We start from the raw sequence: 15,645 nt of genomic DNA, 5'->3' as shown, positions 1-15,645 counted from the left end.
AAAATAGGTACCTACTTCCCAGAGTGGTTGGTAGGATCAAGCGAGATAGTTAATGGGAAATACATTCAGCACGGGGTCTGGCACAGCGTAAACAATACATAAAGGCCCGGTTTTAGAAAGAACTAAATTCAAAGATAAAATTGACTTTAAATGAGAATTTAGTATTCGTGTTTTGACAAATCAAAGCAGAATTCTCCGTCTCTTCCCTTTCCCCAGGGGAAGAAATAGGAAGAATTAAAGGCTCGGCCACGAAAGGAGAGCGCGGGGAGCTGGAGAAGCAGGACCAGTAGCTTGGGGGGGCGGGCGGAGAAGGTTGAGGCGGAGGAGGGAGAACGGGAGCGAAAAGGCTGCAGAGGCTGCCAGGCTTTGGCTAGGGTTCCCATAATGGGACGGAGGCGTCACCTAGAGGTGGAGACGATCCCCACAGACCGAGAGCCTCCTCAGGCCTTGTTCGCGGCCGTCCGTGGGCGCCGGAGGAAAGGCAGGAAAGGCGAGGGGAGGGTGGAAGGCTCTCCCGGAGTGGCCGTTTTCGGCCGCAGCTTAGCCGCACGACTCTCGGGACGGATCACTGTAAAATGCTGCGGGCGGCCTAGACGGCCTTCAGCGTCCGGGACTCTCTGGGAAGGTGTAACTCAGACGCCTAGGACCGGCAGAGTCAAGGAGACGCGCGTGCGACCAGAGGGACCACACGGACTGGCCTCCGACGTTTCCGCCTCAGGGATCCAGCGGCCCCTTTAAGAGCACCCGCCCTGCTCCGCTCCATTCCCCCTCTACGGAGATTCTCGTCTGGGTTCGAAGCACAAAGCTTCCCGCGAAAACGACGTCAGAACGGAGCGCGCGCGCGGGAAGCTCCTCCCCCCTACTCCCTTCTCCCCTTTCCCCTTCCTTGGGTCCTCCATCGACTCCTCTCTGCCCTCCTCCCTTCCCCTACCCTCCCCCCAGTAGACCGGCGCATTCCTTGTATTCCTATTGGTCCGTAGAGCCCGGCGCGCGGCGCGGCTCCTGATTGGTCCGGGTGCAGAGGGCTGAGGGGGGTGTGTCCGGCGCGGCGCGGCGCGCGGCGCGGCCCCGCCCCTCCTCTGGCTGTGTGCGCGAGGAGGCTGTGGCGGCGGCGGCGGCGGCGCGTGGCAGGCCCCGGCCGGCAGGCGGGAGGAAGCGGTGGCGGCGGCGGTGGCGGCGGCGGCGGCCAGGGCCTTAGCCTCGGCCTCGGCCCCGGCCTGAGGGAAGGAGGGAGGGAGGCATCGCGGGTGGTGGCGGCTACAAGCGGGAGGCCCTGGCCATGACCGACTTCAAGCTGGGCATCGTGCGGCTCGGCCGAGTGGCCGGGAAGGTGAGCGGCCCGGGGGTGGGAGGGAGAAACGGGGCGGGCGGAGGCCGCAGCCGCCATGAGGCCCCGCAGAAAAACAGAGGCCTCTCAGAGGCGACCGCGAGCCCGGAGAGTCCGGCAGCCGAGGCCGGGTTCGGGAGCTCCGAGGCTGCCGATCCCCGCGGGGCCCGCCCACCCACGGCCCGGGAGTGGCCGCCGCCAGGGTGCCCTCCCTTTCCCCCGTACGGAGCCGCTGCTCTGTCCTGGCCAGGCCTCAGCCCCTGCCCCCGACTTCCAACGCGGCCCCAGGGCGGAGGGGATACCCTTCCCCCCCCCACCGGCCACCCGACCCTGGCTGCCCGACTCCTCCAGCCTCACCGGGGTGTCAGGTGTCAGGCTGTCTGTTCCACTCCCCCCCACCCCTGGGCATTCCGGCTACTGGCGTGAGCTCTGAGGTCTGTGGTCCAGCCGAGGTCCAGTCTGGAGCGGCTGAAGTTTCGAGGAACATCCAGGTTCTCGGGATCCACGAAATGGAACTGCCCAAGTCTGGAAAGCTGTTGAGGTGTAGGTGTTGTGTTTAAAGCAACTCGCGAGGTCTAACCCACGTTTGGAAGTGCACCGAGAGCTGGTGCTGCTCGTTTCTCGGGATGAGTGCAATCTAAGTCAGGCGATCCAAAATGCTTCTGTGGGTCCCGGGCTTGCACACGCCTTCCTTGGCGGCTTTTTTTTTTTAAACGAAAAAGATGCTGTATAGTAGATTTTAGGTTTCATGGCCTGTTCTGTAGAATAACCTCTTGTCTAATCGCTGACCGAAAAAAAAACATTAGTAAGAGAAATGCATAATTTTTTTTTAACCCATGTTGAGGTCACTGGATTAAACTGAGGAGTTTGCCTAGGGAAGGCAGTGAGCAACTAGTTACACTGTTGTGTCACACTGGCCTAGAACAGTAGGGGGAGCCTGGGGAATTAGTGCCATAGAGCAGCACCTGAGCCAGTTGTAGGTAGCATTTTACCATCATCATCTTCTTAATAGCTTGCATTTATATATGTGCTTTAGGGTTTGCAAAATATAATGTAAAAATATGCCTCTCTTCACCTCTTACCTTCCTCTTGCTTTCTTTTTTCTTCACCTGCTTTTTCACTGTTTTGTTCCTTTTCCTTTTATGTACTTTGTCTGTGAGTTAAGCTTACCTACTTGTCTACGTTTTTGTTCCCTGGTGCCACCAGCAAATTAGAAGTGGCTGTCTGCTGGTCTGGTAAGAGTCTTGTCCAGGGAAGCCTTGCTGGTGGTTTCCAAATTGATTGCCTTGTAGCTAGCTCTAGATAGAGCCTATAATGAGATAGACTAGTGGAAAAGCATCAGCAACTATTGGGAGTAAAGCCATTTAATTTAGATGAAGGTTGGAATCTGTATGCATAAAGAAACTTAATGTGAGGTTTATTTGCTTTGATAAAATTTTCTACTTAAGTTAGTCTTTCTCATGCAGGAGTGGAAGATTCTGATAGCTATAACTTAAAGACAATTTATATTCAGATTAGGGGCTGACTTTTGGCTTATACTATGCAAACCAGTTAGTATTGTAGTGAATTTCTTTACTTGCTGTTGTTACCTACTCTTGTTGTTTTCCTTGTTATTTACTCATCTAATTGAGGGCAGGTGAGTCAAGGTGATTAAAATAACATTTAGTTACCATCTAACTTCACAGTTTAAATGTGACTCATAACTTCCTATTGTCATTATTTCAGTGTTGGCCTTACTTAACTTTCTTGATAATAAATGTAATTCTTTACAATGTCTGGTTAATTTTTAGACAAAGTACACACTGATAGATGAACAAGACATCCCACTGGTGGAGAGTTACTCTTTTGAGGTGAGAATGGCCTGTTCCTTGGGTTGGGTTGTGGTTGGACTTGAAGGACCTGGAGAAATTACAAATGCATATTAATAATATTTTCTTCCTGCTAGTACTGAGAATGAGATCCCTCAAGATGAAAAACTAATGTTAGTTCTGCATCACCTCAAAACCAAATATGACTAAGTCAGCTAGCTAATTTTGATCAGCTCTGGCAGTCTCCAGGAATTAGAACTATACTATACCCTGTATTCAAATTAGAGAAGATTTGTTTCAGAAACTTTGTCTTCCTCTTTCATGGCTATGTTTTTAGGAGCAAATGACTTGGGTCCAGTGTTTATTATCCTCTGTACTACTGACATCCATGAGGGCCAGATTGTATTGCTCCAAAAATATAAGGGATTAAACTAATATTTTCAGTGGTTTTATTTCTTTTTTCTTCCAGTTAGATTTTGAAGTATTGTTGCTAGTTGGATGATTAAATATTTTCCTTGTCCTATCCCAGGCACGAATGGAAGTAGATGCTGATGGAAATGGTGCTAAAATATTTGCTTATGCTTTTGACAAAAACCGAGGAAGGGGATCTGGACGTTTACTTCATGAGTTGTTGTGGTGGGTATTTTGTAGAGATCAATATTTTTTATTTTTATTTGGGGTGTGGCTATCAGTTTGTAAAGAGTCTGCCACTCATCCATCCAGGCCCCTTAACTCCCTAAATAAGTCTTGTGTGATCTTTGATATGTTGGGTGGGGTGTCTGGGAGTAGTTTTAAGAGCACCAGACGCCACCATACATGGCAGGAGGGAGGAGGGAGGAGGGAGAAGGACACTACTTTTCCCTTTTGAATCTTGTAAGGAATAATATGGGTTACAGAAGTCTCTAAAGATAGAGTGAATTTGGCTGCTTTGGGCATCAAGGCACGATAAATTTTTCTCTTGCAAGTAACCTGTGAAGATGGATCTGGAGACATACTTTAGTAATTTCGCTTTTTCCTCTCTGAGATTATGTAGGTAGAGACTAGGGTATCTTTTTTCAGGTGGTCATTATTTTTGTTAGTTTTTTTTTCCTAGTGGAAAACTCTAGATCTGTGGAAGAAGTTTTAAAGGTGTTCATTTTAAAAGGAGTTGGTTGGTTATTTCCTGTCCTCCTCCTCTTCAGTTTCCTTGTGAACTTAGTATCTGCCAAGATGACATTCATTTCCAGCTTGGGCTACTGTGTAACAAACTTGAAATGGTGTTCCCGTGGGAATGTTCTGTCTAACCAGGCCAAAAGGGAATATAAAATCTTGGGTCTTTAAAGTTTTTAGAATAAATGTTTTCTTTATCTTAGAAGTTTGCTTAAAGCTCTTATTTTTTTACTGGATGCATCTAATTATTCTTGGTCTAGATTTTTCATTGTAACTGAATTTAACCTGTGTTTTTAAAACATAATTATCAAAATATTAAATAGACTATTTGTGGGTATTTAGTCACTGAGGATTTCTTTTGAATATATTTATTTTTAATATACATTGCTTTATAAATCGTGTTGGGAGAAAAAAATCAGCAAAAGGGAAAAACTGGGAAAGAAAAAAAACAAAAAAGTGAGCATAGCATGTGTTGATTTACATTCAGTATCCATAGTTCTTTTTCTTGATGCAGATGGCATTTTCTGTCCAAAGTTTATTGGAATTGCTTTGGATCGCTGAACCACTGAGAAGAACTAAGTCTTTCACAGTTGATCATCTCACAATCTTGCTTGTTACTGTGTACAATGTAGTCTTGATTCTGCTTGTGTAGGCATTCAATGCCATATATACTGATTAATTGGGCTAATTCTTAGAAATTGATAATTGGCATACTTTGTAAAAGAACTACCAAACTTGCTTTAACTCATAGTCCATCAGGCCTATTAGCAGGTCACTTAAACTTGGTGGATCATGTTATCTGTACCAGGTCCATGGTTCTCAAATAAAATAACTTTTCTGGGTTGACACATGGAGTATCTTAAAAATGACTAGTGGCAATTGTATTTTTAGTTATATTCATAACTGAAAAGTACTCCTGAGAACATAGTCACAATAAGTTGAGTGGGTACAAAAAGGATGAAGTAGAATGTGTGCATAGTCAGTGATGTATCCAGCATTTATTTAGATTGTATTAAGATGTCCCAAACATTGCTTCCCCCCACATGTATTACATGTATATGTGTGCATGTAATATCTATATCCCTATACAATATATATTTGTATATGTACATAAGTGTTGTGTACATAGATGTGTGTGTATATAAAATAATTTCATTTGATCTTCATAATAAACCTGTGAGATTGGTACTTAAATCTTTGAATTCCATTTTACAAATGAGGAAAGTGAAGTTCATAGATTAAGTGATTTTCCCTGTAATGACTTCCCCTGGCCCAGGGTCACTTAACTAGTAGTCATTTAAGCCTTGGTGTTAAGAATAGAAGGGAAGTGAAGGGGCCAAGCTGAACCTAACAGTATATGGAAAGAGAAAGGATAGTAGAACCCAGTTTGTGTCATTTGGTCTGAACTGAGTAAACAAAATGAGGTGATAATAAGCTGCTCAAATTTTCTAGATCTTAATTTGCTAGAATTAAACTAATTCCATTGCCTGAAGACAAAAGAGCACAATGTATGTGCTACATTGGATACTTGGGATTTTCTGTATATTAAGATATACTGAAAATGTCTTTGAATTACAGAATAATTTACCTTCTGTAAAAGAACTAGCAGTATTTTTAAAGATATATTTGTTTGTGTGTCCCAGGGAACGACACAGGGGAGGAATTGCTCCAGGATTTCAGGTGGTACATCTTAATGCAGTAACAGTGGACAATCGATTAGACAACCTGCAGTTAGTGCCATGGGGTTGGAGACCCAAAGCAGAAGAAATCTCTAGTAAACAAAGGTATGTCTAAAGTAGTGCCACTCATGAGTGATGTGGATTGTCAAGGTTGTTGCAGTGAACCTTGCTGGGTAGTTTGGGAGGATGATCTGGATTCATTAATCACTAAATTAGTTCACTGTTAAACAAAATTTTTCTTTTTTCTTCATGTGTTTAAAACCAGATATTGGGTAGTTTCTCTTTAGACAGATGGGGGCTATAGTGAATCTCAGTTTTTAGAGACACATTGAAGATCTTCCCTTTCAACCTTCAACCTCAAGTCTCTCGCCAATATGAGAAAAAAGGTGGAAAAACTTGATTCAGAATAGGCCTAACTACAGGAGAATCATTGAAGTATTCAACACATGTTTCTACGCTTGTTTTGGGGAGTGGGTTCTATAATTTTTTTTTTTTCCCAGAAGCAGAAGAATCTGGTGTGGGTTTCTGAGCCTAGTATGGAAATGCAAATTTGCTCCTATTAGTGTGAAAATCTTTATTTGTATACATAGTAGAGGAAGCTGTTTGGGATGGTGGAAAGAGCACCAGAATGGGAGTCAGAAGACTTAGATTTGAATTCCAATTCTACTGGTTTCACATCTCTGGTTTTTAATTTTCTTATTTGTAAAATGAGGAGGTTGGACTATTATCTTACTATCCATTTGGTAGGAAAATAAATGCATCACCCAATAAACAGTTATGAAGAGCCCACAGTGTGCCAAACACTCTATTAAATAACTAGTAATTCTTAGGGATATAAAAACAAAGAAATAATGCCTATTCTGTAAAAACTTGCCTACTTTTTATTTTTTTGGAATTTAAAATTTTATTTTAAAAGAATGTTAAAATTGTCTTTACATGTAAGTAGAAAAAATAAAATGCCACTTAAAAGAAAAAAAAAATATGAAACACAGGGCCATGGCATTGGCATTCCATCAATCATTCCATTTATACCATTCTTTGGACTATCATTTAGCCATTCACAGATCCATTTAACTGTACAAATATTTAATCCATTTCTCTTATCTAGCCCACAATATCATGAGTTGCCTACTTTTTAAAAAGTGGTTTTTTTTTTTTTTTTGAATGCAGGCTTTTTTTTTCAAATCCACATTTCCCCCCCTTCTTCATCCCTTGCTCCACCAAATGAAAAGGCAAGAAAAACAAAACCTATCAGAAGTATATGTAGTCGTGCAAATCAAAATTTTGTTTGTCCTATTCTTCCCTAAGAAAAAAGAATGAGAGATGCTTAAATCTTTGCTCTTGAGTCTACTCTATCAGAGTAGTTCTATCAGAAATAGCATGTTTTATCATGAGTCCTTTGGAATTGTGGTAGGTCATAGTGCTGATCAGTTAATAAATATTTCAGAATAGATTATCTTTACAATATTCTATCAACTGCATAAATTGTTTCATTTTACATCATTTCATGTAAGTCTTCCCAAGTTTTTCTGAAATGATAGCCCTTTCGTTATTTCTTATAGCATAGTAGTATTACATCACATCAACGTACCATAACTTGTTCAGTCATTTCCCAGTTAACAGGTAGCCTTTGTTTCCAATTCTTTGTCACCATATAAAGAACTATTATAATTATTTTGGTCTATGCCTCCTTTTTCTCTTTCTTGGATCTTTTTAGGGTTTAGCCCTAGTAGTGGTATTGCTAGGTTAAAAGGTATATATACTTGTTTTCCCACATCCCTTCCAGCATTTGTCATTTTCCTTTTTTGTAGTCTTAGCCAGACTAAAGGATATGAGATAGTAAGTCAGAGTTGTAAAATTTGCATTTCTCCAATTAGTAGTAATTTGGAACTTTTTATCACATGATTATTGATATCTTTGAATCTGAAAATTGCCTATTCATATCCTTTTGACCATTATTAATTTTGGGAAAAGCTTATGTTCAAATGGAAGGAGACAACTCATACATGTATAAGTATATGTAGAATAAATGTAAAAAAGAATAGATAGAAAGCAGTTAAATAGAAGATGGTTTGGGAGAAGGGAGAAGACATTAGCAATTGTTTGGAAGGGCTTTACTTATTAAGTGCATAAGCTTTGTTTCTAAGGAACAGAGAAATTCTATATGAGATAGGGTTGAGCAAGGACTGTTACAGGCTTGAGGGATGGTTGAGAGGCACAGTAGTAGGAGATACAGTTCCATATTTGAGAAACAGAATAATGAACAGAATGCCAAGTTGGTTAGATCACCAAGTGAGGCAAAGTAGTATGGAAAGATGGAAAGTCAACAGAAGATGATATAGTTTAGGAGGTGAATGATCATCTTTTAATCTGGTGTGATGTGTTCTCTTAACCTCTTCAAGTCCTGGACTGAAGCTGGACTTCAGCTAGGAAATGAGAACGCTAGACTTTGAATATAAAGGTATATACTGACGGTAAGGATTCCTTAAGTGAGCAGTCTGTTGAAGGACAACTTGTAAGGAGCCCTGGCCTAGAGTTAGGTGTAAATCCCTGAGAGGAAAGGCATAAGCAAAGCATTAAATGGCTTGTCTGACTATTAAAGGGAATTATGATTTGCTTTCTCACCTGGTTCTTTGCCAGGTATAGATACCAAGCAGATGAGAAATCAGTGAGATATGGAGCTGAAGTCAGGGGAGCTCCCACTACTAATCTAAATTCTGTTCCTGAATGATTTATATTCCTGTTTGGGCAAGGATCTGTGTCCACTTAAAAGTTTTTTCATACCTTTTTGTCACAAATTGTCAGTATTTAGAGTATCTTCAGAAGTAACACCCTGATAAAATTTATGGGATTTTTTTCCCCTACACATGATAGGTAGTACTTAATGGTTATGGTGATATTTAATACCGTTTCATATTTCTGAGCTGAGAGCTGTTTTATTTGGTCACTTCTGTGTAGTGATTATAGTAGCTGAGTTATGGTCATTACGGTGGATAACATTTCTGAGTAATTTAGAAAATGCTAAGTAGATAGGAGCAGACAACTTGCTAGGTACTGTCATTAAGTTTAGAGAGTTAAGATAATTACTAGTGAGATATGGAGGCCATAACCAGTGATGGACTCTGGGAGAACCTGGACTTAAGAGAACTTCTACAATTTTAAGTTGGGCCATTGTTCCAACTTTTAATATGGAATGTTTTTTGAATTGATTCATGAATGGTTTTCCTCACAATACTTTGGGAATAGGAGCATCTGATAAGAGTATTTTCTGATCAAATCAAGTTCTCATAATACCGATTCACAGATCTTTGTACCTTGGTGGACATAATTGGATTGAACTTTTATTGTTAGTCCATGGTGACTTCTGTTTACGGATTCTTCATTTATTCCCTTATCTTTAACTGGTTACCTTGAGTCTGTGCATGTCTTAATTTTTTGCTTCTGTATTTAAGGGAGCAGAGCTTGTATTGGCTGGCAATTCAGCAGCTTCCCACTGATCCTATTGAAGAACAATTCCCTGTCTTGAATGTTACTCGTTATTATAACGCTAACGGAGATGTGGTAGAAGAAGAAGAGAATTCCTGCACATACTATGAATGTCATTATCCTCCATGCACTATGATTGAAAAGCAGGTATGTGGATTATAACATTGAAAGCTTTGTTAGGTGTACTTCTTACCTCCAAGTATTTCCTGTAATTTTATGCTTTTAACTATTAAAATGTTCCTTTCCTTTATTTTAAATTTATTTTTGGTGGTGTTTTATGCATCTCTTGATTCTTTTTCTGACTTTCCTCCCTTCTTCCAAGTTTAAATGTAATATTTATTTGGGGCATGGGGACATAAATTTATTGGGACACATATCAGCAGTTGCTGATAAGTAGATGGCTATCTTCTTTTTAGAGCTCCATGATTGAATTTTTTTTATTGAGAATGAAATGATAGATTTTCTGTGTTCTTTCTAGTTACGTGAATTCAACATCTGTGGCCGGTGTCAGGTAGCCAGGTACTGTGGTTCCCAGTGCCAGCAAAAGGACTGGCCTGCTCACAAGAAACACTGTCGGGAGAAGAAACGAACCTTCCAGCAAGAGCTTGAGCCAGAGCGATGACTGATCAGTGACATCTCAGCAGTCAGATTCCTGTTCGCATGGGCATCTGTGGACTCTTGTTTTTGCACAGTAATAACAGACTGGTTATTGAAGCCGGAAGCACTGAAGAACCCAATGATGCTTGCATAGAACAGCCACTGTATAGACCAAGCCACTTCAGGGCTCTATATAAGGGGGACAAAGTTTCCCCTCCAGTGTTATTCTCAAGCAGAGACTACTGTGGAGGCTTCAAGCAGGAAGCCTCTCATTATTTATATGTTAATATGTTTGTAAACTCATGTACAGTTTTTTTGGTTAGAAATTACAAATAGAATCATTTACTGTAATCTTCAAATGAGAAACTGTTGGGCCACATGTCTAAATACCGTCATGTAGCAAAAGCTCATCACCTAGATAGCTGGAAGCCACAGCAGCTGAGCCAAGGTCAGGGGGATGGGCTTCCAGCATCAGCAGTTACTTTGGAGAACAGTCTGCATGGAAGTAATATTTAAAAAAAAAAAAGCAAAGTAAAGGGTTGGAATGATTTGGTGTCTTGACTGTAGTTTTCTGCTGTTCTCGTCAGCCTGTGGCCACTCTCCCCTTTGCATTGGGGTGGTCCTTCTGAGATTTATATCTTTGAACTGAATAGAGATGCTGAAGCAAAAGTGGAATATAATTACATGTTGTCTACTATTGAATATTCAGGCCACATACTTATCACCCAGTCTTGCTGGAGGACCCTGTTTTTTTGTGGTTGCAAAAAGTGTAGCCTGTTCTTTCTCAAACTATTTGTTAGGGGCCAAAATTGTGTTTCTTTGAGGTAGTGGGACCTGCGGAAGGGCTGAAGTGACTGGCTTAGGCATGGCAGCATTAAGTTGGAGCAGGAAAGCATTCTGAATTGTCTTTTCAGTGGTGCTTCTTGCTGAGAGTTCATTTGCATCCCTCTCAATTTTCAGCTTAGAATATAGTTTTGAGAGTTTTACCCTTGGCTACTATCAAGGAAAGGTGGCTGAAATTTCTTTCCATAATTTGTTTAGGATAGCCTTTGTTCTAGGCTTATACGTGGTCTCTACCTGAATTTTAGGTGATTTGTGTGAGAAGAATATGTGAGTAACTGCCTTACTATAAATACCAATATGGACTGAAGCATCGAGTGTTAGGGGTGAGGTCGGTACAGAGATGGAAGCAACATCAACAAAGTCATTTTCCCTCCCTTTGGTTCAATAGTCTTAGCTGGTATACTATAGTGTGGTCCATAGGGATACTATGGTATCCATAGGTGGGGCTATGTCTAGAGTTGGCAATAAGGTCAAGTCTCTTTACAGTATACTCCTTCCTGGGATACCTAATCTCTGCTTTATAAGCCTTGTAGGAAGTCCTTGATAAAGTTGAATTTAAATAAAACAACCAGTCCCTGGTTAGTGACCAGTGTTGTGTGCTTTCCACAGCCTTTTTGTGCCTTCATTACTCACTGGTAATTAAGAGAGACATCTCTAGGTCTCTAGGAACTGCTTTTTTGCCTCTTGGACTTCATCTTGTTGCACAAGTATCCCCTGTACTTTTTCCTATTGTGAAATGCCCAATCACCTCTGAGTTTGTTTGTTAGATGCTATAGCAGTGGAATATTAATTTCTGATTTGTTTTATTGTTTGGGATCCCATCTTTGGTAGGATAGTTTTGCTTAATGTCTTGGGCCTGGTTTTTAATGTCAATGTAGAACCAGCATTTCTATAATGGAGTGAAACATGAGACAGCAGTGAAGAAAGAGTTCTCTTTTAAAATGTATTAGAAATCATTTTGATAGACTTGAGATCAGAGCACTTGTGTTTTGAGTTTATGCTGGGCCATTTGTGACCTGGGTCTCACTTTCCTTATCCATTAAAATGAATTGCACTAGAAGATCTCTAAGGTCCCCTACATTTCTATCCTTATTTAATGAGGTGAAATTCATTACTATAAGCATCTTTCCAGATATCGATATCAAACTCCATTATGACAAGAAGTAACAGAATTGTACTTTGGTAGCAGCCATTTCAGTACAGACCTTTTCTACATTTTCTGTTACCTTCAAGTTGAGTTGTTAAAAGTATGTATTCGGGGAATGGGATACAGAAATTCCTCACTTGAGACAGATCATGTGAGGCAGCCATTGTGTTCTGCAAAGGATAGATAACTTGGCTAAGATTAAATAGTGGGTATGTTTAGGTGATCTGTAGCAGGTTTGAAGCATAGGCAGGTTTTGCAGTCACTAGCAAGAGCTCAGATTGGTCTAGCCTAGGAATGTGGCCTCTCGTATTAGCTGAAAGCAGGATATTTAGCCTGTTCTCCAGGGAAGTTCTATTACCAATGCCTCGAATTGGATTCATATGAGTCATTGAATTAAATGGGACCAGAAACAGGGATCCAGGACAGATCAGATCACTTAAGAGTGGACCAAGCCCTTAGGTGATGGGTCATTTGGGTCGACATCTATATACTTTTTTGCAGCAGATGCTCATAGGGCTTAAATAGGCCATATTACAATTTTAAAATTATCTTCAAGTCTTGGGCCATGTTAAATGTTAGCATTGCTAATGTACTTTTGTGACTCTGATCATGGAATTAGAAATAAACTATAGTGTACATGATATTTGGCCTAATGGAGATAGCTCAGCTTGTTCAGAGGTTAAATGATATACAGGGTAGTTTCTGTGACAACTTGGGAGAGTATTCAAAAGAAAGATTAGACTCAACATTGTTGCTCAATATTTAACTGATCTTAGTGGCTGAAAGAAACCTCTGATAGGTATATTATTTTTGGAAATATTTCTGAGGTTCTGCCTTTAATCTAGAAATAAAGTAGCTCGATTCTACAGGTTTTATCACAAGAGGTCATAAACACATTCCCTAATGTGCCTTTGGTATTTCTGATCCTTGTCTTCGCTGCCAGGTTTTTCTGTTTATTCCTTGTACTAACTCTTGACCGAGTACAAATCTGGGAGAAACAAATGATGTACACAAAATTTCTTATTTAAAGAAAATGGGCATAATTGTTACTGTATTAAGCTGTAAGATATCTTTCAGGGTCTTTGGAAGGAAACAATAAGGATAGTTTACCTTTTTTTTCTTTGTACAAGTTCCCTGGCATAAAAGTAGGAAGCCATTAGTGCATGATGAGTTACATAACAGTGACAACAGTGGGCTACACAGTGTTCATTATCAACCAAGTCCTTCCCTATATTACTGGAAATTACCTGATCCAGCCAGAGCCAAGCCAGTATTGCTATTTTCCCTCATTTATTCTCTGGAAAAGAGTACTGGGCTATGTAACACGGAAAATAGAATCTTTTAAAATCAAGCCTTCTGTCATCTTGGGCACATTTACCATTTATACATTGGGGACACTCCTTTCCTCCTACCTTTACAGAGATCTGTAATTGAGATGAATTAAGATTCTAGAAAGGCAAGTTTAGAATTATATCTGTTTTCTATTCAATGCAAATTCCAAATTATTTATCTTTCCTATCAGGTCAGACTTTGATCTTTATAGGTAGAAAAATGCTAACTAGACTATATTTTCAGGTCATTAAAATGTGGAATAAATAGGTTCAGTTTAGACACTTGTTATGGGTGGACAACTTAGTGAGCCATTTTCTCTAAGGGCACAGGACATGTTTGGCTGAAGCTATTTTATATTACTATATTAGAAACAGGCATGTAAAAGATCATGGTCTATTACGTTAAAATAATAGTGGTTTCTATTTTGTGTCCATGAGGAGGTATAGAAAATTTGTGGGACTGGTAGCCTATTTTTCCATATTGAATTTTACAAACATTTAAGTGCTTACTGAAATCAAGGGCTTGTTAAGTACTACAAGAAAAGCAAAAATTGTTCCATGATGGGGCTCTCTGGCTCTAATTTTTGTAAAATCAGTCCCCATTAACTTCTTGCTCTCTGGGGCCCAGCTCCCTAAGAAGTCGGTGTGGGCAGTAAACAAGGCTGGACCGAGGCCATCCCACAATTATGTGCCTCATGGCAATGTTTCTTTGCTGTATTTTCTGCAGAGGCATAGGAGAGCTCAGACAGCTTGTAGGCCCGGCAGCTCTTGATAATCACTGTAGTGATTTGTGTAGCTGCTCAGGAAGGTGTTATGTTCAGTCAGGTTCAAGTTTCATAGTTATACAGGTGACCAGAATAAGATCAGTCTTCAACAGGAGTTGCTTCTGTGTGACAAGGCTGTTTGATAGAAATGCCTGGATGTATCAGCCAAAGATCAGTATGGGCGGGCCCTAGGAAAGGGACAGGAGCTAGGAATGGGGACAAACCAACGCAGATAAAACAATGTCCAGTCAATGAGGCCTCTTGTTGAATAATGTGCAGGATTAGAAAAGAAGGACAAACTGGTTTGGCAAGAGTCTAGTAATTATGGTTCCTCATGTGGAAGGGAAGCTCAAGTCTGTATACTCCCACAGTATTGCCTATGACTTCTTGTCTGAGCTTGGGGCTCTGAAAAACTACCCTTGATACTATTCTGCACTTGAACCTAGCATTCAAATTACAAGGTCTAATTTTTTTCCTTCTGATTTTAATACCTTAATATAATGGCCTTTCCTTGGCATGCTCATCAAGGCAGAGATCTTTGTTGGGTTATTTTAGGATACTACTGTAACCCTGGTGTAGCATGCCATCCACTGTCATCTTTTAAAAGATGTGCCGCTTATGGTGATTCCTGATGATGAATGGGAAATAGAGTCACTCTGGACAAAAGAATTTTGAGTCACATGTGAAACCCCTAGATCCAGAACGTATTCAGATTCTGGGGCTGGAATGACTCAATGTAAAAAATAGTGGAAAGCCTAAAGGTCTGAATCCAAAAGATGTTTCTCATTTAATCACAAGGACCCTGAGGTCCCCATTTCGTAGATGGGGAAAGCAAGGCCCCAGAGATACTGCCAGAAGGGGAACCCACTTTCCCCAGCCTCAGGTCTTGTCCCTGCAGACTTGTCCACATCTCAGGGAAGTTCCTGTCCCCAGAGACGTCTTCAAGGTTGTGAATTTTAAGTTCTGATGGACCCGGCCATCCTCAGCAATGAGATCAACCAAATCATTTCCAACGGAGCAGTAATGAACTGAACCAGCTATGCCCAGAGAAAGAACTCTGGGAGATGACTAAAAACCATTACATTGAATTCCCAATCCCTATATTTATGCCCACCTGCATTTTTTATTTCCTTCACAAGCTGATTGTACAATATTTCAGAGTCTGATTCTTTTTGGTCAGCAAAATAACGGTTTGGTTATGTTAAAAAAAAAAAAAAAAAGTTGTGAATTTACCCTATGGATATTAGCTATTTTAGTAATAATAGTTGATGCCGTACCACCCCACCGGCTGCCTGGAGGTCCAGTTCCACAAGAAGGGTCGGCCGGCCTGGAATCGGCCACAGCACTGGCAGAGAAACCATGAGCCCCAAGGACGAGCTTTCAGAGGACCCACTTCCCCTCTACCAGGCTCTCCTGGATGCCCGCTGTCTCCAGGTTATCTGTAACCCCTCCCGCGCCTCTCGGAAATACCCAGCTCTAACCACAAGTCTAACGCAAGTTCCTAGGACTCCGGG

General features: G+C 41.1%; 1 protein-coding gene across 2 annotated transcripts; it reads left to right on the top strand.

Moving 5' to 3' along the window:
* The first annotated feature begins 1,079 nt into the window (after nt 1-1,079).
* On the top strand, nt 1,080-10,594 carry ZMYND19 (zinc finger MYND-type containing 19). 2 transcript variants are annotated; one of them, XM_031951887.1, is made up of 6 exons: nt 1,080-1,330; nt 3,118-3,177; nt 3,665-3,771; nt 5,928-6,068; nt 9,416-9,596; nt 9,928-10,594. In XM_031951887.1, exons 1-6 carry the CDS (start codon nt 1,280-1,282, stop codon nt 10,069-10,071), a joined length of 684 nt encoding a protein of 227 aa, XP_031807747.1. In that variant the 5' UTR covers nt 1,080-1,279; the 3' UTR covers nt 10,072-10,594. The 2 variants fall into 2 exon arrangements, with proteins under 2 accessions (XP_031807747.1, XP_031807748.1); XM_031951888.1 differs by lacking the exon at nt 1,080-1,330 and adding an exon at nt 1,663-1,870.
* Nucleotides 10,595-15,645: the final 5,051 nt, after the last annotated feature.

This window comes from Sarcophilus harrisii, chromosome 2 (genome assembly GCF_902635505.1).
Source record: "Sarcophilus harrisii chromosome 2, mSarHar1.11, whole genome shotgun sequence".
Taxonomy (NCBI): Eukaryota; Metazoa; Chordata; class Mammalia; order Dasyuromorphia; family Dasyuridae; genus Sarcophilus; species Sarcophilus harrisii.
This window is presented reverse-complemented; position numbering and strand designations above follow the sequence as displayed.